The sequence below is a fragment of the Zalophus californianus genome, chromosome 16 (assembly GCF_009762305.2).
Source record: "Zalophus californianus isolate mZalCal1 chromosome 16, mZalCal1.pri.v2, whole genome shotgun sequence".
NCBI lineage: Eukaryota > Metazoa > Chordata > Mammalia > Carnivora > Otariidae > Zalophus > Zalophus californianus.
This window is the reverse complement of record NC_045610.1, coordinates 18629108-18654881: the sequence shown is the minus strand read 5'-3', so window position 1 is coordinate 18654881 and position 25774 is coordinate 18629108. Positions and strand designations below refer to the sequence as shown.

At 39.2% G+C, this 25774-nt stretch overlaps 1 protein-coding gene across 1 annotated transcript in view; it reads left to right on the top strand.

Annotated features, from left to right (window-relative positions):
- The first annotated feature begins 4271 nt into the window (after nt 1-4271).
- Nucleotides 4272-25774, top strand: part of NLK (nemo like kinase) — a 167789-nt gene continuing 146286 nt past the window's right edge. Inside the window, 4 exon segments of the mRNA XM_027626266.2 lie at nt 4272-5612; nt 5614-5760; nt 5762-5788; nt 5790-5923. Coding sequence (XP_027482067.1) covers nt 5463-5612; nt 5614-5760; nt 5762-5788; nt 5790-5923 — 458 coding nt within the window. The 5' untranslated portion in view covers nt 4272-5462.

Sequence of the window (25774 nt, the reverse complement as noted above, 5' to 3'; positions counted from 1 at the left end):
CGGATATTGTACTGTCTGGTGATGTGTTTAAGGGGAATTGGGTGTCTGTCAGGCCAGACCCACATGGATGGAATGCTGGGAACATGAACCGAGTAGTGCCCAAAGTTGTATTTCTCATCTGACACTCAGGACACTTGGCCTTGGATCGTAATACTAATAATAACCACCCCTCTCAGTGTCACTGATGAGAAACTAGGCAGGCCCCAGGCTGTGTGCTTTCCATGGTTGTCAGTTTGAATCACCACGACTGGAGAAGTCAAGGATCTTCTCTATTTTATGAACAAGGAATTTCAGACTAAGATAGGTTAAGGAATTTGCCCGAGATCACACAACAAGTAAGGGACAAAGCAGGGAGTCAAATCCATGATCTAGGTCTGTGCTGTCTAATATGGTAGCCACATGAGGCTATTGAGCCCTTGAAATGTGCCTAGTGTGACTGAAGAGATGGAATTTTTAATTCAGTTGAGATGTGCTGCAAATGAAAAATATACACCAGATTTCGAAGACTTAGTATCAGAGTATTTATCATGTATATACATATTTTTTTACATTGATTACATGTTTAACATGACAATATTCTGGATATATTGGGTTAAGTAAAATATATTAAAAATAATCCTTATTTCTTTTAACTTTTTATTTTTTTTAAGATTTTATTTATTTGTTTGTCAGAGAGAGAGCACAGGCAGGTGAAGCTGCAGGCAGAGGGAGAAGCAGGCTACCCGCTGAGCAAGGAGCCTGATGTAGGACTTGATCCCAGGACCCTGGGATCATGACCTGAGCCAAAGGCAGCTGCTTAACTGACTGAGCCACCCAGGTGTCCCTCTTTTAACTTTTTAATCTGACTACTAGACTATTTAAAGTTTCATATGTGGCTCTCATAGTTCTATCAGAGAGCTGATCTAAACCATGAACATTAAATAGTTACAAGCCAGTGATTTCTCATTGTTTTTTTTTTAAGATTTATTTCTTTATTTGAGAGAGAGAGAGAGAGTGTGAGCTGGGTGGGAGGGACAGAGGGAGAGGGAGAAAGAGTCTTAAGCAGACTCTGCACTGAGCATGGAGCCGGACACAGGGCTTAGTCTCAGGACTCTGAGTTCATGACCTGAGCTGAAATCAACGGCTGGACGCTTAACTGACTGAGCCACCCAGGTGCCCAGATTTCTCAATGTTTTTGATAAAAAACTTTTTGAGCATTAATCCCCAATTTATGTATTTTTGTTTATTTTTAAGTTATATACATCACACTACTGTATATATTATGTATATTATAAAACACTGACAAAAGAGGCATTTTAAAAGATGAAATAGGGGCGCCTGGGTAGCTCAGTCAGTTAGGCGACTGACTCTTGGTTTTGGCTCAGGTCGTGATCTCTGGTTATGAGGTGAGCCCCAAGTAGGATACTGGGCTCATCACAGTTTGCTTCAGATTCTTTCCCCCTCTGCCCTTCCCCTCGAGCGGGCACATGCATGCACTCTCTCTCTCTCAAATAAATAAATAAAATCTTAAAAGAAAGACAAAATAAAAAACAGGCTGAAATAGAAGTTGTACTAATTTCCTCCTGGTGCCTAATGGCTCACTTTGTGTACCACCAGGGATGTACACACACCATTTTGGGAACTCCCACACCAGACTTAGAGCTCCTGAATGGCAGAGACTCTGTTAGGTCATGTAACTTCCCTCCCCAATTGTTGATCCTAGCATCATGACTAGATAGAGTTGGTGCTCAATAAATGTTTGTTGCAGAAATAAATACAATAACATACAATCACTTTCTGGTGGATTGGATGTATTTCTTTATTTCACCTGTGTTGAATACTTTCTCGGTGCTGAAAAGTAAACAAAGTTTAAGACTCAGCCCTTTTCTTCTAGGCCAATGCTTCTCAAACTTCAGTGTGTGTAAGAATCACCTGGAGGGCTTATGAAACAGATTCCTGTCCATGAGATTCAGATTCAGTAGATCTGGGGTAGAACATGAGACTTTGCATGTCTAAGAAGGTTCTAGGAAACTACATTTTGGAGCAGACTGATATACATGGGGAAATTAGAAAGGCATCCTAAATATTATGTGAGCATGGGGATAGGGAAAGAAAATTAACATATTTTGAACTTTTAATTACTTGCCAAGAACTTTTAAATACATGACCTCATTTAATCCTCAACTCAACTTGATGAGGCAAACTTTATCTTCATTTTCAGTTGAGGCAACTGAGACTGAGGAAGGTTAGTTAAACTGCCTAAGTCCCAGAGCTAGTAAACGGCAGAGCTTGGATTGGTATCCACCACCCCTGCACTCAATAACTCATGCAACTCCTTATTAAGTGTCTCCACATTTTAGACACTGCCCCAGGAACTGGGCATACAGCACAGAGTGGGACAGAACAAGCTTTCGGTCCTGGTCAAACTCAGTAAACAATTAAAATATAGAGTTTTCAGCGCTATGAGGGAGGCAGTGCAATGGAGATACATAACGAGATAAATACTCTACAACAGAGTCAGGAAAATTTTCCAGAAAATAAAAAAAGGTAAAATTCATATGAAAAGTAAAATTCATCTGAAAGGTAAATTAAAGGAGTAGAGGGTGGGGGTGGGAGTGTTGGGCCAAAGATATGCATGAAGGCTTGGAAGCCACAAACCATTTGTGGAACTGACAGTTCAGAACGTCTGAAGTATAGAGGGTGGAGGTGATAGATAAGGTGATTGAGCAAGATGAGAACCAGATCAAGCAGGGCTATTACTGACTTTTAAAGGTGGGGGCATGGTCAGACTTGTGTTTTTAAAAGATTGCTATACTCGGGCACCTGGGTGGCTCAGTTGGTGAAGCGACTGCCTTCAGCTCAGGTCATGATCCTGGAGTCCCACATCTGGCTCCCTGTTTGGCGGGAGTCTGCTTCTGCCTCTGACCCTTCCCCCCCCTCATGTGCTCTCTCTCCGTCTCTCATTCCTCTTCTCAAATAAATAAATAAAATCTTAAAAAAATAAAATAAAATAAATAAAAGATTGCTATACTCTCAGTGGAGGGTGGAATAGAGGCGTGCGAGCCTGCAGGCAGGGGAGATGCGTTAAAATAGGCTAGTGACATAAATTAGGGTAATAGTGTGGTAACTGGGGAGAAAGGAGGGTGTTTAGAAGTTTTTTAAGTATTTAAAACTTGATGACTGATTAGGAGTGGGCAGGCAAAGAGAAATCAAAGATGATCTCCAGGTTCTGAGTGCACTTCTCATAAGGATAAGGTTCTGTGAGCTTATTATTTCATATTTTAAAAGAAAATTCAGATAAGTGAGGTTATATGAAGGTTATTTTAGTAAGATTTCAATGACGAAAAATTAGAAAATACCAGAGGAAATTACGATCTTTGTGGTTAGGTTTATTTTTTGTTGCTTTAGTTTGTATCAATAGCCTTATCATCCACTGAGAGTGGAGTGGTGAATGCTGGAGACATCACCTCTTTTTGCAGAGATCAGGATTAGCCGTGGAGGACCAGCCATAGGCTATGTACTATGGGTCTACTGAGTTTCTTCTGTGACTTCCTTGTTGAGTAACCTTGGACCTTGAGTTTCTGAAGTTCGACATCCCTTTTTGCTCCCCCTATTTCTTCTCCACACCTGATGACTTAAGAAGGGATAGGACAAGGCTCCTATCAATGGACCAGCGACGATTGGGACTCCGCCTTCTTGGTCTCAGTCCCGCCCACCTTTCTTTAGACCACACCCCTTCCCGTTGCCCCGCCCCCGAAGAGGTCGTCGCTGATACGACAGCGAATTCCCCACAATCCTGACCTATAGGAGACCTGAAGGGTGGGACCGAGATCAATCTTTCTTTCCATTTGTCAAATCAAGTGTCTATCTGGCCCCAGTCCCATCCCACTTCGTCTTCAAGCCAAGGATTGGTTGCTCTGTTCTTGGTCCCCGGCTCATGATTGGTTCTTTTATTCCACCCTCTCTTCCAGCTTTTGCGGGCGGGATTAGCACGCAGCTTCCTGCTCCTGCCAAAAAAATAAAAGAAGAAAAAGAAAAGCGGAGAGAGGCGAAAGAAAATGTCACGGAGATCTTTGGATTTTAATTCGCTTTTAGTCTTGTCGGTCAGGCCAAACTCTGCCTTTGATTGGTCCCTCTATCTGCCCATCGCGGATCGGGGCGGGATTTCCCCAGGAGACCCACACCTTGTTGCCACTGGCCGAACAGGGCGCCTGTCTGAAGCTACGGGCCCAGGATTGGAGGCCGACGCAGACAGGTGGGCGTGGATTGGCTAGGCAGCCGGTCAGAGTGAGGCGGGGGCGGGGGCCTCGGTGGCTGGTTGCGCGTGTCCGCCGCTGGCTCCGCTCTATCCGGCTTTGCTAGGGGAGGTGAGTCTGGCCGCGGCGGCACCGGCGGCTGAGGAGGGCGGCGGCTGAGGAGAAAGCGGCCGGCAGCGACTGAGGGAGAAAGCGGGCCGCGGGGACGGGAAGCCGGGTGGGGGGGAGGGGGGGGGAGACGGAGCAGCCTTGAGCCCTGCGGGGGCCGTCGCGCGGGGGGGACCCACCCGCTCTCTCCCCCCAACCCTCCTCAGCAGAAGCAGCCGGCGGCGGGGGCAGGAGTCAGCCCGCTTCCGACTGCACCCCGCCCGCCTCCCGGGGCTCCTATTCTTTGGCCCCCGGGACCCTAACCTCATCCCGGGGCGGTTCCCTCTGTCTGGGCGTCCGAGTGCTGCCCACCTCTTTCATTCCTCCCTGCACCTCCTTACCTTCACTTTGCCCCGGTTCTCTTTCTCCTCTCCGTCCTGCCCTGTCGCCTCCTCTGCTCACCCTGTCCCCTCCTGCCTCCTTCCCTGGTTCTTTTCTGTTCTGGAAAGTTTAGTACCCCCCTCCAATCAGGTCAGCCTGACTAGGAGTAGGGGGGAGATGGTAGGAAGGCCTGAGAGTTCGAGGGGGGGAAGCTGGTTTCCCTGATAATTTCCCCCCATCTTTTGAATTTGGGGTGGTTGGAATTTTTTAAAATTGTATTTTTGAGGAGGTGGTAGGTGTTTAGAAAAGGATGTGGGAATGGAAGGGGTAGATGAGTCAACCCTCTTACAAGATTCCAAGGGTGGCGTGTTACCTGATCCTTTTCGTGTGTGGAGTTCAGGGGGTCGGGAGGTTTGGGCCCTTTATTCCCACATTCAAAGTTGGAACCTCCCCCCAATTAAGGATGGAGTTTTAGTACCCACTTGTGGCAGGAAACCTGGGGGGAAGGGGTCCCTTTTCCTGTTTCTTTCTTTTTCTTTTTTCCTTTTCTTTTCTTTTTTGGCAATCCACACCCTTCCACACACGCTCACCCCAAAACTAAACACCAAGATCCTCTAACTTGTTTGGATTGACTGATGAAGACATAAAGCCAGTTACGCTCCATGTTTTTTGAGGTGGAGTGAGTGGTTTTCTTCATTTTTAATGGCCAAATGACAGCTTGACCCAGTTTGGCTTTCCAATCAAAGGGCATTTTTTTGAATGTCTCTTTGTGGCGCAAGAGCCAACGCAAAAATGATGGCGGCTTACAATGGCGGTACATCTGCAGCAGCAGCAGGTCACCACCACCACCATCACCACCACCTTCCACACCTCCCTCCTCCTCACCTTCACCACCACCACCACCCTCAAACACCATCTCCATCCGGGGTCGGCTGCCGCTGTACACCCTGTACAGCAGCATACCTCTTCGGCAGCTGCGGCAGCCGCAGCGGCGGCCGCAGCTGCAGCCATGTTAAACCCTGGGCAACAACAGCCATATTTCCCATCACCCGCACCGGGGTCAGGCTCCTGGACCAGCTGCAGCAGGCCCCAGCTCAGGTACAGGCTGCCACAGCTGCTACAGTTAAGGCGCACCACCATCAACACTCGCATCATCCACAACAGCAGCTGGATATTGAGCCGGATAGACCTATTGGATATGGAGCCTTTGGTGTTGTCTGGTGAGTATCAAAAGAAGAACACAACTTCTCGTGGTTTCTTCTCACGGTTGTGATTGGGCGAGTCATCTGTCATGCTTTTCTCCATGTTGACCAGAGTGGAGCGACTCAACTGGAGGAAGCCACCCTCACCCAGAGGCCCAGTGTGTTGGCTGGCTGGGTTTTATGCTTTGGAGTCCTGGCAAATTATGGGAGAAACACCCTCTGAGGAGTCACACACGTTTGCTGTCTGCCAAACTTTTGGTTTAGAGCCTAAGCAAGCCACTGAATGTAGGATCATTAGGTGGATGTATGAAATGTGTATTCCTACAGACCTTGGTCATCTCTTAGGTTTGATGGAGTTTGAATCGGTTGTGCGATTGCAGCAGATGTTGCAAATGACCCAAACTTGATTCCTCGTAATAGTCTTGTCACTGGGTCATACTCTGCATAACTTCTCTGCTCTCCTTTTTGCCTTTTCATTCCTTAATTTGTGATCTTGATCCCCAGAAGGAAGATAGGGTTCAAACTTGAACCAGTTAAGTCGTTGCTTGAGTGGTTTATTTTAAACCATAAAGCTACAGTTGGGAAGTATGTAGCTTTAGCTTTTTGATAAGAATGCATTAAATATAGCATCACACATGAGTACCACAAATGAGGTCAGTAGACTGTAGCTATGCCGTGGCCCACATTCGGTGTAATGTTTTAGTGTCATTTAGTGTCATTTAGTGCCTCTTAAGTTGCTGTTATCCCTTGGTTGGTTGCTCTAGTATACTTTCTTAAACATATGAAACTGCTTCACTTTGCTAGTGTTAGGGTATTTTCAAAAGTCTGAGCACTTCTTAAATGCCACATTTTGTCTATTTGCTCTTCTTAGTAAGATTAGTAGTTTATAATAAAATGAATTTATCATTGTAGGTCCTGTTGCTATCAAAACTAGAACAAACTGAATTTTTTTTCTCAAGGTTTAAGTAATCTGGTGTGGACAAATGAATTGATGTTTTCAGTGCATTCAAAAATAGATTCTTTTCAATGTCTAGAAAAGCCCCCGTCACCACAGGAAAATGAACTCTTTGGAAGTAGCCTGGTAAATGTCTCCTTTTGTCATTGTTGTTCAGGCTATAATTGATACAAGTATCATGTTTGCGTTATATCTGGCCGTCTTTATATTTCAGATTTTATAATCTAGACTGCAAAGTGATCTGTTTTTGTTTTTTGTTTTTTAAACTAGTCGGTCTAGTGTTTTGCCAGCTAGCTCTCCAAGGAGGTTGCTGCTGCAGTGCTCCCTCCAAGGTGTATGGGATTCCTGATGGGAAAGAGTGTAGCCGTAGCCGGTAATGGTGCCTCTTCATCTGCTCAGGGACCTGTCTGTTCCTGCCTTCCTCGTTTCTTCCATATCCTATCCCCAGGGATTGCACTGTGAACTTCCATTCCTTGCCTAACCCTTGAGGATTTCCAAGCTATGGGGCCTGGAAGGTGTGGACAGGAAAAAGGTTGTTCCTTGCTTTAAATTTTGTGATCTACTGTCTGAGAATTTGGATTTTCTTAGACCTGGATGCTCTCTTGCATTTTATTGCTTTACATACAACGCTAAGAACTAGAGCTACCGAAGGGGAAGTGGATTGCAGCATTCTTGATTATATTCTAAAACTGTTCTACTGCATTTCTCTCAAATGATGATATGACTTGTAGAAGTTTTCACTTCAAGTCTGTGCTAAAGGAAAAGATTCTTTTTAAGGGGAAGTAGTGAGGAACTGGAGTGCTGAAACGTCTCCCACAGCAAGCATTCTGGTAGTGGCTATTCTGAAGGACTTACATATGAAAAACCGAATGGTTTTGATTTGAATCCATTCTAGATTCTTTTATTGATTGACACCTTCCATCACAGGCAGAGTTTGTTCCTTGTACTTGAAGTGTACCTCCTTCTGTACACCATCTTCTATTGTAGACCAGTTGTTTTGTGTTTGTCTCGTCTCACGACATTTGTAAGCCCCTTGAGGGTATGGACTGTCTACCAGAGTACATCTTTTTCTCCCCTGCACTTAGCACAGTGCTGTGGAATCTTTGCTGTTTGATTACTTGATCTCCTGGTCAGGTTGTTCTTCTTTAACCAAGTTTTTCCGGTTAGCTGCACTGAGTGTTTTTAATCAGTTGTTACAGGTAAAGTACAATTCAGTATGAAAAAAAGGAAGAGTTCCAGGTGTGTGTTTTAGTATGCAAATGCTTTTCTATTTTTATATTTACATATTGATGACTTGCTGTCTGAATTGCTTATTATATTTGGAATTTAACTGCTATATGACCTGAGTAAAATTGTTAAAACTAGAGATTTGAACACCAAACCAGAGTAAATTGCACTAGTATTCTGAAACCCAAGCTAAAGATATTAGTGAGGTTTTTCACATATTAACTATCTGGACCAGAATTTTTCTTTTTAATTTAGAGAACACCTAATGAACCTGAAACTATTTTCTAAAATGATTAAAATGGGACATAAAAATATTTTCCCAGTGATACATCATTCGATTAAAACACCATATGACTACTTGGGCATCATAAGATTCACTTAGATTCTTCTATTTGTTTAATGCATTTTGCAAGTATTTTTCTTTTGGCATGCTACACAAAAGGAAACTGTATTTGTTCTCATGTCTTTTTCTGGACATGCACCAAAATTACTAACTGATGGCTGAAAACATTGCATGTAATTTTGAGAGATACTGTTTTTCCTCTGTGTAGACATGGCACGGTATTTGCAGAAGTGGTATAGCATTTTACCAGTTAGATTTATTCCTGAACAATTTAGTCAGTTTATCTCTCTGCTGAATTTAACTAGTGGAATAACTTATCAGTATTGGACAGTCGTGTAAAAGTAGTGAATTACCTATTAGCTTGTGGTAAAGATGGTGCTTTGACAGTTCAATTAAGGTTTCATTAAGAACTGTCTTCTGTGTTTTATCTCAAAGGGTTCCAGTTTACCTGGTAATATGATCATGAGGTAGCCTGAGATACATTCATTCCAATGATAGAATATTGTTCATGGGTTATCAAAGCATCATATATAATTTGACTTTTCTTTATCAGATGTCAAGGCTTCAGATGCTCATAGGGACATTTTCATTATGCAAAACCAAAACACGAAACAACTCACAAACAGAAACCTCAGTCATTTGGTGAGGATAATATAAATACATATTTGTCTGTAGTTCACATTTGCCAGAGGAAAGTGAGTATGCAGTGCTTAAAAGTGTGACAACCGTAGAACAGAGAGTATTACAGCATGAGGCTTCAGGGACTCACGAAGTGCATATTTTTGAGAGTTGGAGGAAGTTGACCACATGAGAGAGGTTTGAGGACTGCTAAATAAACTCAGGCAGTTTTGACATTGACAACCTGAAATATTGATTGGATTTAATGGCACATAGTACCACCTTGATAATGAGTCTGGGAAAAGCTTCTACTTAGAATATTAGTGTTTTGGTTTTTAATTTATCTGATTAATTGAAAGATCAAAGATCCTGAGGTTTGTTTGGTTTGTTCTCTTTGTACTCCAAGTATAGTTGGAGAACTTTGAATTTTATTATTCTAATACCTTCAGCGGGTTACTTTTATGTCAGTCTTTCAAAACCTAAGCATCACTGTAGTGATACTTAGTTACTTACCAGCTGTGTCATCCTAATAAATTGTTTTACCTCTCTATTCCCCATTATAAAATGAGGATAATAATAGCACCTCTCCTAGGATTGGTATGAGGATTAAATGAGGTAATCTTTGTAAACTAATGATTACAACATAGAGTATACAGTAAGCATTCAGTAAATGTTAGCTGTTTTTATTGTAGTTAATGTTGGTAGAAAAAATCTGTTGTGTTAATGTACGCAGAAGTGGCTTCATGTATAGCCGGATTTATCAGGTGAAATCAACAACATGCAGACTATTTTTGGAGGCATGACTTCAGATACCATAAAGTGCCCCTTAGTTGTGCTATCTATATGCTATATATCTGTTCTTAATTAATAATTAAAAACAAACACATTAAATATATAAAATACATGTTTGTATGGACTTGGCAGATGTTCTAGTCAGTTCATCTGCACTGTTTTAGAAAGTATTATGGATTTACATAGTGGGAAGGAAATTAATTTTTTCTTCTCAGAATGTAACAAATGCAGGACATTCTTACCGTCAAAGTTCAGCTTTAGTGGAAACTCATTTTACTGGTGTTTGGATGAAAGAGTGTGAATTGCTAAAGAAGATCCCAGTGAGGTGGGGGAAATATGTGTGTTTTATTGAAAAATTATTCAGTGTAAATCCTCATGCATGGCAGATATTTAGCTTGCTCATCTTGTGAAAATTAGAGGCATCATTTTTTTCTAATGTTTTCTTTGGTCCTTTTACTCCTCAAATAGCCAACTTTAATTTGGAAAAATGGGGAATGCTTTTGGGATATGTTTGGGGAAAATCCTAGAGTTAGTTGCATCAGAAAGTACACTGGAGTGTATTCTGTTAACTGTGTTTTACAGGTTAAGAATTTGTAGTATTGAGAAGTTTCTCTATCAGCCAGAATTAACTGCCACAGCTGGATTCTTGGGGAGGGGGGTACTCTGCTTTGTGAAAAGAGCTTTGAAGAAGAGAGCCTGCACCATAAAAAGGAAACGGTCGCTCTTCTAGACATAACAAAGCATCCGTGTGAAACTAGAAATGTGAAAAATATTGTTAATTTTAACTACAAACGAACTTACTTTTAGGAACTGCAGGTTCATGGTCATGAAGTATAGAAGTCAAAGGGAGAGAATAGAAGTAACACAATCTAATGATATTGAACTGGTTTCTTGGCGATACAAACTCTATAGCCTTTAACATTGGAAGTCATTTTGTACTTAGGCTCCTGACAAGATTTTTCCAAATTATATTCAAAAACCAAAAGTAAAACAAAGCCACAATACAACAAGAGAACTCATTTTATTCACAACACAACAAAAGAAACTCGTTTTACTCTTGGGCAGAAATTTTATATTATTGATTATTAGCTTAGACGGAAAGAAGATAAGTATTTTTTATTTTCAGCAAAAATTGCCTTTTCAAACAAACTAAAACAACAATATCCTTCAAAATTACACGCAACTTCTTTTTTAAAAGATTTTATTTATTCATTTATTTACTTATTTGGAAGAGAGAACAAGAGAGAGCACAAGAAGGGGGAGCGGCAGAGGGAGAGGGAGAAGCAGGCTCCCCACTAAGCAGGCAGCTGGATGCGGGGCTCAATCCCAGGACCCTGGGATCATGACCCGCGTAGAAGGCAGGCGCTTAACCGACTGAGCCACTCAGGCGCCCCTACATCCAACTTTTTTAGCCACTGGTGCATGTCCTGAAAAAAAGATGGGGGCAGATAAAGTTACCTTTCAAATGCTTGCTAGAAGAAGAATATTTGCAAAATGTATTAACTGAATATATGTTTGAATCGACGTTCTGGGGTTTCTGGGGCTTTACCCTCAAAGCATGAGCAGTATAGAAATACTGTACCATGATATAGAAGTCCATCCTCTAATACAGTATTGGAATATTTCATTATCTTTACAACTTGCTATATTTGAGTTTTCACTGACTTCTGTATTGTAGAATTGAGTGACTATTCTTGGTGGTTTTTATTAGATTGTTGGTGTCCTAGCAGTTCAAGAATCAACTCTTTATGTAATGTATGTTTCTTTTTTATGCTAATCTGATTTCTTTGATGGAAATTGTCAAGGCCAAAGAAACTTCCATTTGTCATCCAACCAAACGGAAAGAAGTCATGGGGTAAAAGCTCTTTCATTATAAAGTTCTATTTGAGTTATTTATGACTCCCTGTGCATCCATAATACTCCAGTGAATTATTTGTTGATTGGGTCATCTAATGCAGATCAACAATGATTTCCTAACTAATATAGCTTGTCAGTTTGATCCAGTTGTTGCTTGGAGGTAACACAGAGAGTGCCTGAAGCAACAGTTGTAATACTGTCAATAAGCATGTGAAAAGTCATCATAGACTCAGTTGGTAGTTCTAAGGTACCTAGCAAAGAGACATTAGAAAAAATTCTAGCACTCTGGCATTATGAAAAGGAAACTAAGGAAACTATTGAGTTGCACTCTAACAGTTAATTATAATGGTGTGAGTAGAGGGAGTGTGTACAATGATGTCTGTCATTGATTATGATTGTCAGTCTTTACCTACACCTAGCTTCATATCTGTGTTTTGAATTAGTTTGGCTCATTGAATCATATTTACTATCAGACAAAAGGTTTTGACATTGTTGGAACTCACTAGTCAGTGTATTTTTATTATCAGCCTGCTATGGCCCAGCACTGCTGTAGGCACTAATGAGGATATTTATTTCTAAAAATAATTTTACAAATTCTGTCAGGCTTCTGCTATTATCTGTTCTGTGCTTGTACTGGCATATAGAGTTGTTTTTAAGTAATGATATTGCCCTAAAGGAGCTTACACTTAAGTAAACAGTGTGCAAAATAATACATCCCTGCTTTCACGGAGTCTTGATGGAGAGTTGAAACTCAATTTGAAATAAAAACATAAGGATAGGGGTGCCTGGGTGACTCAGTCGGTTAAAGCGTCTGCCTTCAGCTCAGGTCATGATCCTAGGGTCCTAGAATCAAGCCCCGCATCGAGCTCTCTGCTTCACAGGGAGCCTGCTTCTCCCACTCCCTGCTGCTCCCCCTACTTGTGCTCTCTCTGTCAAATAAATAAGTGAAATCTTAAAAAAAAAAAAAAAATAGGATATTTTTTCACTTGTTCTTACAATACTTATTTATAGGTTATTGATTATTTCCCAGGCCCTGTGCTAGATGAGAGGGATTTAAAGATCGTGATCTAGTGGAAGAAAGAGACTTGTAAATGGATAATTATAATTCATTGCCATTGATGCAATAGTAGTCGATATGTAGTAGAAGATATGACTCAATAGAGATACTCCGTGGATATTGGAACAGAGGGGAGGGATTTCTGTGGAAGGTATGCATGCTTTCTAGAAGAGGTAATACCTCAACTGAGCTTTAAGAACGAGAGCTAATGGGGAAGAGCATTCTAGATGGATGGGTTCCTACACAGGAGACTGTAGGGCTGGAGTTACTGAAATTAAAGTGCAGTGGAGAGGGTGGGAGGTGATAGGGTGGAGGCACAAACTAAAGCTGGATCCTGAAGTTGGGAGTGTTCTGCTGAAGAGACCACTGGTACTGGGAGAGGGACAAAATCTTACACTTCTTATAGATAAAGCACATATATACAAATATATAGCATATCTATGGTATTAAAATTTCATGTGGAGTCTGACTGGGGGGAAAAATGTCTAAAAAGGCTCCTTGGAGGGGGTGATAATGAAAAAAAGTTGAAACAGTGGGAATGGCAACCACTGAAAGTTTTTAAGGGAGTGACTTTTTCAGAGATATATATGTATATATTTAGACATGTAAATAGAAGAGTGGAGGTAGCTGAGGTCTGAGCCTGAGGGAGTGTTCTCAGTTGTAGGTGGAAATTATTGGAGGCAGAACTAAAGGGCAGTCAGATAAGAAAATGTGGTCATAGTGATTGACAACCTACGCATGGCAGAAGAATGTTAGGAAGATGGGAGTGATCTTTGGTGCAGATTAAAAAGTCAAAGAAAATGAGGGGGAGAAAAGGCCATTGAATTTAGCAGGTGGATCATTGATGGCATTTGAGAGAACAGTTGTGTGTGTGATTTTTTTTCTCTCTGATATATAAATATATATGTGTGTATATATATATATGATTCTAAAGAATGTCTTAAGTATTAGCAGCACTCTGTTTTATTATTAATAAAATTCTCCAAAATCCCAAGTTTTTATTTCTAGTCTAAGAACCAGAGAACTTAGTGTTTATCATGTTCAAGGTGCCATTTCCTTGGGAAGAATTTTTTAATGACAGGGTAAAGAGTACTCAACTAAACTTCTTAGGAGACACGTTTTTGGTCCTGCCTTGCTGCCAACAGCCCTATGACCTTGATAAAGTTATTTAAGTTTTCTGGGTCTTGGTTTCCTCATTTATAAAATCCTGTGTTTTGTAAGTTTCTATTATAAAATTGCATTAATATTTATAAAGCATTGTAGCTTTATTTGTGGGCAAGTCAAGTCTGTTAGCGACCATACGACACCTTTCTTCAGGAATACAGATGTTGAATAGCTTCTAAAATTGTTTAAAGGAGGAATGAGATAAATGTTAACCCTATTCCAATGTGGTGACTTTCATAGAGTTTTCAAATTTGGGATCAGATTTTATTTTATTTTTTTAAGATTTTATTTATTTGACAGAGAGAGACACAGTGAGAGAGGGAACACAAGCAGGGGGAGTGGGAGAGGGAGAAGCAGGCTTCCTGCTGAGCAGGTGCCTGATGTGGGGCTCAATCCCAGGACTCTGGGATCATGACCTGAGCCGAAGACAGACGCTCAACGACTGAGCCACCCAGATGCCCCTGGGATCAGATTTTAAATGTGCAGTTTGTCCAAGACATTTCTTTTCTTCTATTGGCTTATTGGTAAGGATTATACATATTTAGTTATGAAGAGCCTGCCTATTTGCAAATGGGCAATCAATTCCTTCCTAAATGTAAATTTGATACTGTTTTTCTGGTAATACTTTACCTTTTAGCGTTTTAGATTTATTTTCTTGCTGTCCTAAATATTTGGAGTGATTTTTAAAATTTTAAATGAAGTTTAATATTAAATATTTTGTCTTTTTTTGTGTGTATGGGGGTAATCAGGTAAGATGATTTGGGGGCCAGTGCTTACATTAGCAAGGTGATTTACAGTATTTTGTTTTTAGGAATCTCTCTCTCTCTCTCTCTCTCTTTTTTTTTTTTTTTTAGGAATCTCTTTTAAATTCTGAATTTGGGTAGGGAATTTACTAGTTTGCAGATTGACCTCCCACAAAATGAGCTGTGTCACAGCTTTAAGGCTGTAGCCATTTAGGGCATACAATGCCCAGAGAGAGAGCTGGAGTGTGACTTCTAAAGCTCTTCCACAATAGGAAGGGAGCATTTTCACAGAAGCCCTCAGCAAACCAGCAGCACTGTCCAGTTGATATATAATGCAAGCCACATATGTGATTTTAAGTTTTCTGGTGGCCACATTGAAAAATGTGAAAAGAAACAGGTGAAATTAGTTTTAGTAATATATTTTTATTTAACTGTATAGCCAAAATATTGTCATTTCAGCATGTTAGTACTATGAAAATTATTATTATTATTTTTTAAAGATTTTATTTATTTCTTTGACAGAGACCCAGCAAGAGAGGGAACACAAGCAGGGGGAGTGGGAGAGGGAGAGAGAGAAGCAGGCTTCCCGCGGATCAGGGAGCCCGATGCGGAGCTTGATCCCAGGATATTGGGATCATGACCTGAGCTGAAGGCAGACGCTTAACAACTGAGCCACCCAGGCGCCCCACTATGAAAATTATTAATTAGATATTTTACATTCTTTTTTTTTATACAAAGTGTACTGACTACCTTATTGTCCAGCACAGTGCTAGAGTCTCTTTGGCCTTTGTTGGGTTGTATACTGATTTCTGAACCAATGATATCAGTAGAGTTAGAATTACTTTTGGAGCAATCAGGTCCACCCTGGACCTGGAAATGGAGTCAGTTGTAAGTGGGAAGGATGAATTCCAGCAACAGATGCTGGGGAGGCAGTCATTAGTAACCAAGAACGCATTCATCTAACTTATATCAGACTTAGAAGATCTTGACCGGGTGCGTTTATAGAACAAAATGGAATAATGTTCTCTGTAGAGAAGTTGTCCTGTCTGCCCTGAATTATTTGGAATTTTTACCTTTTCTTTTCTGAAGCCTTGTTTGCCTAAGGTACCAGAAGGTAAAATTGGTACCTGATCCTTGCCATGTTTGCTTTCCTGCCCAGTTAGATCAGATATCCTCCATTGATTTCTTTCCTCTCTCAGTGTTGTGGTTTTTTTTATCTAGATAAAGTTCTCGGTCTTGTTTTCAATTTCAGTAGTGTAGGGTTCAGTATTGTCAAGCAGCAAACTCCTTACAGGGAAATGGACAACATAGAAACTTTTTGTTTATCCATTCCTTGACCTAAAATTCTTGCTCTGAGCCACAGAGAAAAGGTGAAGAGAGACATTTGAACAAATAGATAAAGTTAGTCATTTGACCCAGATTGTAGCTATTTTTTTTCTGTCTGTGTGGATAAAAACCATCCTCCAATTTGCATAAGCAGGTGATTTTTCTTACATGCTAATTTTCTTAATGTACCATGGCAGAGAGCTGCAGATTTGCAAATTGTGTAAGTAAATTGAAATAAACCAGGTGACTTTGTTTCACTTTATTATCTTACCAGTACAGAAGTACCCAAAGGGTGCAATTATCGGGTGATTATCTCATTGCATATCTAAGTTAACAGGCAGCCTGTGCAAAGTTTTTTTTTTCCCCTTTCTTCTCTACCTCTCTCTCATTTTAGTTTTTAAAAATAGGAAAACTATGGATTTCTATATTTACCTTGACATGACTAAAAATTTGGTAATACAGATGTGGAGAAATTTGAGCTTTAGTCAAAGTAATCCAAAAGCCAAAACAATTGGCAAGTAATGTAGGTACTGTGCAGAAAAAGGGACACAGGTATGCTTGATTTGTGTGTTTGAATTGCCTAAGAGAATTAGGTGAGAACTTCGACCATGTTTAATTGGTTGGTTTTTCCTTTTCCCAGGTTCTGCATGTTGCAGGAATTGGGATCATTATGAAGTTAACTGGGTGGGTATTAAAGCCAGTGTTCAAAACAAATATTATGTGTATCCTTTTAAAAATCAAAATAATTACAATACACTTTAAAATATTATTTTATAGACATTTTAGAAAGGTACAACAGTTAGTTTAAGGGGCTCTTTCCCTAGAAGATTCAGGAGGACAAAGAATATCAACTAAAGTGTCTTCCTTGTATTAAAACAATATTTTCAACAATATTTCCAAACAATAAATTCCATTATTACTCGGGCGCCTGGGTGGCTCAGTCGTTAAGCGTCTGCCTTCGGCTCAGGTCATGATCCCAGGGTCCTGGGATCGAGCCCCGCATCGGGTTCCCCGCTCCGCGGGAAGCCTGCTTCTCCCTCTCCCACTCCCCCTGCTTGTGTTCCCTCTCTCACTGTGTCTCTCACTGTCGGATAAATAAAATCTTTAAAAAAAAAAAAAAAAAAAAAAAAAAATTCCATTATTACTCTTAGCAATTAATTCTATTTAATTCCTCAGATGTTACAGTATTATTTACCTAGCAATATGTGTGGAGATTAAGTTATACTCCTTGTAGCTTTGAAGTAATGATTTTGAAATGAATCATAATTTTAAGCTAGCAAATTAATAAAAGTTTGGCCTGTCTTTTTATCCGAGCACTTACATATTATTTCTTTTCAGTTTAAAGAAAAGTAGTTCAGAAGAACTTTGAGAACAAAAGCAGTTAAAGAATGACTGGAGGACAAAATTTTAAGTACAAAGGGACTGTATGGGTTAGTAGTTAAGAACCAGTACTATGATTACAGACTGGATTTAAATCTTGACTCTGCTCTCTTACTAGCTCTGGGCCAATTATTTAACCTCTGTGTGCTTCATGGTCATAGTGTGTAAAATGAGGATAGTAATAGTATATATATATTTCAAAGGGGTTATTGTATGGTTTAAATGAATCAATATATATGTAAAGTCATAGAACTGTGCCTGGCCCTAGGTATGTGTTGACTTTCATAATTATTATTACCAGTTTGAAAAATACAGTACCTCCTTAAAGTTTACTAATTTAGCATAAATAACCCAACAGCTTTTGTCTGACTGTTGATAGATAGGTATGTGACTATCGCAGAGATTTTTTTACTGTTTAGCTCCAGTGGTTTTTGAAAAGTCATTCAAATTGTAGAATGCCTTCCAAATGTAAAATTCCCTTTAGCACATAAAAGGAGGGTTTTCCTTTTCTCTTTAACTCCCTCCTCCCAACTCATTATTAAAGTACTAATAGTTTATTGTAGGAAACTTGAAAAATATAGAAAAGTTGTAACCTACAACTCAGAGATAGCCACTGATAGATAGCATTTGAAATATTTTTTTTTCCAATTTTGCATCTGGAAGGTGTATTTGCAATGAGTTGGGATCATGATTGCATTGGGTATTTACATTTTTGTATCCTGTTTGTTTCACTACATTACAAAGATTTTGCCCTTTTTTTTGAGAGCTAATTTTTTTCATTCTCACAAGCCTAGAGCTCTATCTTGAAAGGAATTAGAGAGTTGGAAGATAACTTTAGAATGAATCTAGTGTAACTGCCTCATTTTTTAAATGGGAAAATTGAGACCCAGGGAGGCTGTGAGATTTGTTCAAGGTCACACAGCTGGTTAGAGGCTGAGCCAAAACCTTTGCTCTTTTGCTGCTTTACTAGTAATACCTGTTCAACTTAATGCCCATTGAAACTGGAGGACATGTTCTTACAGCAAAAAGCAAAACAAAATAAAAAACAAAAACTCTGAATGAAACAGGGAACAGTCCATCTTAAAAAAAAAAAGTAGAATTATTTACTCCATCGGTTGCTTTTTATGTGCCAGTGACTCTAAGGTTTCTGGTAAAAGTTTAATGTCATGAGCCGTAACGCTTTTGGTGGAAAACAACTCGATCTTTTCACGTTATATGTAATTGTGTTCTGTATCTGCTTTGAGAATATTGTGCCCCCCTCTTTTAGTTTTTGAAAAATTTTAAACCTCAGAAAATACAAAAGAATTGAACAGTGATAAACTCATAAACCATTCTTCTAGAATAACATTTTGTGACTTTTGCTTTATCTAGTTGGAGGCTATTTCCACAGAATTTGCTGAGATTGGGTTATGGTCACTGCATCAACTTGTTCCATGTATTAAGTTTTGTAAGCTCTCCAACTAGAGAAGGAACTGGAAGTTTTCAAGCTTGTGACTTTTGGAATGCTATTTATTCTCCTAATACTTAAAAGAAAATTCAGTGTGAATCAAATGTGTAACTGAAACATACCAGTCAAAACTAGGCTTCAGGCAGAATAGAAATACTCCATTCTGCAAAGTTTTTCTTTTTTGTGGTATTCATCTCAGGTTGGGGGTAAAGGGGCATTTTCAAAGTAACCTAATTTCTGGTTTCACAGTTTTGTGACAGAGGACATGATTGAGGGTATTACATTGTTGAAGCTAAGTTTTAAGTTATTGTAGTTTTTTTTTTTAAGTAATTTGCTTAAATTAGTCTGTTAGTCACATGAGCTGATGATGCTGTGATTTGTGTCACCCAATTCACTGCTCTGTATTTTTCAGTACCAAATAATTCCTTTGTTAAACTCATTTTCAGTAAATGAGCCATTGTTTCCCAAAGGGTAATGATTATTTCTATATATAGCACAAATCCCTAAGAAATAGATTTTAAAGTTTAAAATATTAGTGATTGGAAGTGGTTGAAATCATTGCTCTGTATATCAAGGCACAACTGTGTCTATGCAAAGGGCAGCGGTTGTGTTTGCTCCCTAGGCATGAGATATTATGCTTACTGGAAACCAACCGACAAGTCTTTAAAAGTGAAGTCTTTTGGTTTATGTGCAAAAAGGGTTGTTTTATTGAATCTACGCAGGTATTACATTACATAGTTTCATAATGTAAACACCTAGAATGAGGTAGCTGGAGTTCAAATCTAACTGGCTTGTGACAGGTAAGGAAATATATAGACAGCAGATACTAGTTTACTTGATACAGTTGATGTCAGTATCTGCAAAGAAGTTTTTGACTTAAAGTACCTCAGCAGTAAAGACATTAAAATTGGGACACTGTGATGTTTAACTGGTGTAGATGCTGAAGATCTAGTTATCAGCATGTATCAGCTTATCTCTGTAGATGGGCAAACTTTAAATAACTAGTTTTTATACCGTGATTTTTTTTCCTTTTAAAGTAGATGCTCGTTTCTTAGACAAAATTAGTTTCCGCCCTTCTTTCCCTCTCAATGCAAATAAAAGCAAATGCTTAAAACCACTTATGACACATTGTCTACCCACTGATACACTGAAAATGATGAGAGTTTCAAAGGCTGGGGCCATGTCTCATTTTATCTCCAGAGCCAAATGTGGTTCTTGGTGGGTACTTAATTGTTTGTTGTTACACTGAAAGTTGCTAATGCTAAATTTGATGAGATGGTGACTGTGAAAGAAGAATACTATCGCTGGCCCTTGCCATTAGATCCCTACTTCCTCATGCACTGCAGGAATTTTTATGAGGGAATCCTTAGAGAGTGGTATTCAGACTGCCCTATGATAGTGATTTTGTTTTTTGGGATTTGGTTTTTTTTTTTCCAGAGTAAAGAGCCCTATTTAAAAATAGTATACAGTAACCAACTATCCCCCCAAATAGTACTTGGTTTGCTACTGCTTTCTATAATCTGCTTTTTTGGGGGGGGTGGCGCAGAGAGAGAGGGAGAGAGAGAGAATCTTAAGCAGGCTCCACACCCAGCGCATCGCCCAGTATGGGGCTCAATCAATCTCACAATCCTTAGATTGTGACCTGAGCCAAAATCAAGAACCGGATGCTTAACCAACTGAGCCACCCAGGTGCCCCTCTGTAATCTACTTTTAAGTTAAGAATGCTGTTGAATTGTTTAGGAAAAATAAATTTCTCGATGCAGAACTGTGATCTCATGTTAGAAAAATAGAAACTATGTCTAAAGTCTCATCTCCTACATCAAAACAGACCAAAGCCATCCCTGATGCTAGCACAGAAAAAAAAAAAATTCAATTCTAAGCTCCATATTTTGTGCTATAAACTTGTGAATAAATGACAGATTAGTATGTGCTAGCCATCCTCTTTAAAATTAGTGAGTAAGAATGGCTTATTTCAGTGGTGTGCTGGTATACGTTTCATAGGGTCTCTGAAAAATAAAACAGCCCTGGTTTGTAGGAATTGCCAAATTCCTGTGGTGTAAATACTCCTGTAATGGCCAATTTTAAACTACCAATGTGAAGTCACCAAACGCTTGAATTGGAAAAAGAAACATAGTAGCACACCATTATAAGGTATTTTTACCCTACGGGTAAAGTAGATGTTAGCCTTAAGAGCATAAATCATATTAAAATAATTAGGAAGTGATGATTTCTGAGTATTTATTACCTTTGTTTTAGTAATGATTTATTTCACTGTTTATATAATTTAATTTTTAATAATGCCTGTGTTTCACAGTCAGCTTACAAAATACTGGAAAATGTAGTAATTTCTCAGGAGCCAGTATGAACGAGCTCTAACACACCACTGGTTTATTAAGTCTTTGTTGGGAGGTTGGGAGGTTTAGTGTTGGGGAGAGATGAAGTTGGATCCATATTTATCATGTACAAAAAAGTACCATGTGGGGTGCCTGGGTGGCTCAGTTGGTTAAGCAACTGCCTTGGGCTCAGGTTATGATCCTGGAGTCCCAGGATCCAGTCCCGCCTCGGGCTCCCTGCTCAGCAGGGAGTCTGCTTCTGCCTCTGACCTTCCTCCCTCTCATGCTCTCTCTCTACCATTCTCTCTCTCAATAAATAAATAGAAATCTTAAAAAAAAAAAGTACCATGTAGATTAAAGACTTAAATGTAAAAAAATAAAGCCAAAAATAAGAAAATATGGATAACTTTTATTTACAGGGAAAGACTTACTATCTTGACTTCAAAGCAAGAAAAAAAATCAGATTTGTCTGTGTAGATATTTAAGAGGTGTGTTTGGTAAAATACACCATAAAAAAGCCTAAAAGAAAAAAAAAAAAACAATAAGCTGGAGGGAAATATTGGCAACATATATGAAAGACAGAAGTTAATATCTTGAATACTTAAAGAGCTCTTAAAATCAATAAGAAGTAAGGTTGATTAACCTAACTAAAAATGGGCAAAAGCTAGAGAATGGGCTGTTTGTGGAAGAAATAAAATTTGTTTAAAAACATTTTAAAAAGATGGGGCACCTGGGTGGCTCAGTTGGTTAAGCGACTGCCTTCAGCTCAGGTCATGATCCTGGAGTCCTGGGATCGAGTCCCACATCAGGCTCCCTGCTCAGCAGGGAGTCTGCTTCTCCCTCTGACCCTCCTCCCTCTCATGCTGTCTCTCATTCTCTCTCTCTCTCTCTCAAATAAATAAATAAAATCTTAAAAAAAACCCCACATTTTAAAAATTCTTATTTTCATTCACAAAAAAATGCAGAAATAGGATATCGTTTTTAACCTGCTAAGTTGACTTTTTAAAAAAAGATTTTATTTATTTGAGAGAGAGTGCTAGCGAGCATGAGTGGGGGGAGGGCAAAGGGAGACGAACAAGCAGACTCCCTGGTGAGCCTGAAGTGGGGCTCCATCTCAGGACCTCAAGATCATGACCTGAGCTAAAGTCAGAGGCTTAACTAACTGAGCCACCCAGGTGCCCCACTAGATTGACATTTTTAAAAAAGTGGTAACTCCTTCAGTTGTTACATATGTAGTGAAACAGACACTCTGAAACTTTTGATAATAGTGTAGCTGGATGGAGACTTTGTGGGAGAGCAGTTTCTCAAAATTGAATGTACCTACCCTTTGACTGGAGATGTCATTGAGCTTATAGATGCAAAGATGTATTTACAAGGAAAGCAACCTAAATGTCTGTGAATAGTGGAGTGGTTATAATTGAAAGATACTCTAAATTTATTAAGTAAAAATCAGTGTCAAAGATTGTCCCCTTAAAAAAGAATTACTCATATGTTCCAGGAGAGTCTGGAAGGTTATCTACCAATAACAGTTATTTTAGTGAGGTGAGAGTATAGCAGATTTTCACTTTGGAGTTTATAGTAACTTGCACTTTATAGAAACACTAAGAGTTTCTTTACTATGAAGAATAGGCCTAAGGAGGTACATGATAGTGCCCCTCTTTTTTAGAGGAGGAAGCTACAGCTCAGAGAGGTCTAAGTGACTTGCGTAAGGCGCAGAGCTAATTAAGAGATACATAAAAGATATGTGATGGAGGTTATTAACAATAATAAAGTATCCATGGGTGCCTGGGTGGCTCAGTCAGTTAAGCGTCTGGGTCCCAGGGTCCTGGGATTGAGCCCCGCATCAGGCTCTCTGCTCAGCAGGAAGTCTGCTTCTCCCTCTCCTCCCTGCTCATCCTCGCTCATTTCCCTCGTCCTCTCTGTTGCTATCTTTGTCTCTCTCTCGCTCTCAAATAAATAATAAAAAATCGGGCACCTGGGTGGCTCAGATGGTTAAGCGTCTGCCTTCGGCTCAGGTCATGATCCCAGGGTCCTGGGATCGAGCCCCACATCGGGCTCCCTGCTCTGCGGGGAGCCTGCTTCTCCCTCTGCTTCTCTCTCTCTCTCTCTCTGTCTCTCATGAATAAATAAATAAAATCTTTTAAAAAAATTTAAAAAATAATAAAAAATCTTAAAAAAAAGAATAGAGTGTCCACAACCCAGCCTAAGAAGTAGAACATAAAACCAACACGGCAAAGCTGCCCTTAAACACCTCCCCATTCCATCTCTCTGCCTTACCTGCCCTGCCAAGAAGAAACTACTCTCCTCAGTTTTTGTTTTTTTATTGCTTACTTAAAAAAAATGGCGTGATATGTCACATATCATATAATTCACCCATTTAAAGTGTACAATTTAAGGGTCTTTAGTATATTCATAGAGTAAATTTTCTTTTTTTAATTTATTTTTTAAAGATTTTATTTATTCATGAGAGACAGGAGGAGAGAGAGAGGGAGAGAGAGAGAGAGAGAGAAGCAGAGGGAGAAGCAGGCTCCCAAGGAGCAGGGAGCCCGATGTGGGACTCGATCCCAGGACCCTGGGATCATGACCTGAGCTGAAGGTAGATGCTTAACCATCTGAGCCACCCAGGCGCCCGAGAGTAAATTTTCTTTTTAGAACATATTCATCACCATCAAAAGAAACATACCCATTAGCAAATCACTCTCTATTTCCCATGCCCTGGCAACCATTAATGTTTCTGTTTCTATAGATTTGCCTATTTTGGACATTTCGCATAAATAGAATCATTCAATATGTGTGGTCTGTGTGACTGATTTCTTTCACTTAGCATAATGTTTTCAAAGTTCAGCCCTTTTTATGCCTGAATAATATTCCATTGTATGGTTATACCACACTTTGTTTATCCAGTTGGGTATTAGGATTGTTTCCACTTTTTGGCTATTTTGAGTCCTACTACTTATGAACATTCACAGATGAGTTTTTTTATGTGAACATACGTTTTCATTTCTCTTGGGGGTGTGTACCTGGGAGTGGGATTGCTGGGTCATCTAGCATCTGGTAACTATGTTTAATTTTTTGAGGAATCACTAAACTATCTTCTGTAGTGGCTGAACCATTTTACATTCCCACCAACAATATAAGAGGGTTCCAATTTCTTTACGTCCCTGTCAACACTCATTATCTGTCTTGATTGTCCCTGTCAACACTCATTATCTGTCTTGATTATAGGCATCTAGGGTGAAGTGGTACCTCACTGTGGTTTTGATTTGTATTTCCCATTAATATGATGGTGAGCATCTTTTCTTGTGCTTGTTGGCTAATTGTATGTTGTCTTTGGAGAAATAGCTGTTTAAGTCCTTTGACCATTTTTAAATTGGGTTGTCTTTTTGTTGTTGAGTTATTAAATTCTTTATGTATTCTAGATGCCAGTCCCTTATCAGATACATGATTTGCAAATATGTTCCCCCATTCTGTGGTTTGTCTTTTCACTTTCTTGGTTGTCGGTGTCCTTTAAAGCATAAAAATTTTTAATTTTGATGAAATCCAATTTATTTTCTGTTGCTTGCCCTTATGTCATATCTGAGAAGGTTTTACCTAATCCAGGATCATAAAGATTTACACTGTATTTTCTTCTAAGTTTTTTATAGTTTTAGCTCTTATAGTTAGGTCTGTGATCTCTTTTGAGTTAATTTTTTTGTATAATATGAGGTACGGATACAATTTCATTCTTTTGCCTGCAGCTATCCAGTTGTCCCATCACTATTTGTTGGAAAGATTACTATTATTTCCCAATTGAATGGCCTTGGCACCCATGTTGAAAATCATTTGGCCATAAATGTAAGAGTTTATTTCTGGATTTTCAATTTCATTCCATTGATTTATAAATTTCTCCTAATGCCAGTACCACGCTGTTGATTACTATAACATTGTAGTAAGTTGTGAAATACGGAAATGTGAGTCTTCCAACTTTGTTCTTTTTTAAGATTGTTTTGGTTATTCTGGGTCCCTTGCATTTTCATATGAATTTTAAGATTAGCTTATCCGTTTCTTAAAAAACAAAACAAAACAAAACAAAAAACCCAGATGGGATTTTGATAGGAAATTGCATTGAATCTGCAAATCAACTCGAGTATTGCCATCTTAACAGTATTAAGTCTTCCAATCCATGAACATAGGCTGTTTTCCCATTGATTTGATCTTCAATTTCTTTCAACAGTTTTGTAGTTTTCAGAGTATGTTTTACACATCTTGTTAAATTTATTCCCATGTATTTTATTATTTTTAACAATATTGTAATTGGAATTGTTTTCTTAATTTCATTTTTGGATTGCTCATTGCTTGTGTGTATAGTTGATTTTTCTATATTGAGCTTGTTTTATTTTCTTATTTTTGTTTTTATTTTAAATAGACTTTATTTTTTAGAGCAGTTTTAGGTTCACAGCAAAATTGCGTAGAAAGTACAGAGAGTTCCCATAAACCCACTGATCCTGGGCATATGCAGTCTCCCTCACTGACTATCCTGAACCAGAGTGATAACATTTGTTATAATCAATGAACCTACATTGACACATCATTGTCACCCAAAGTGCATAGTTTACATTAGGGTTTACTCTCGGTATTCTGCATTCTG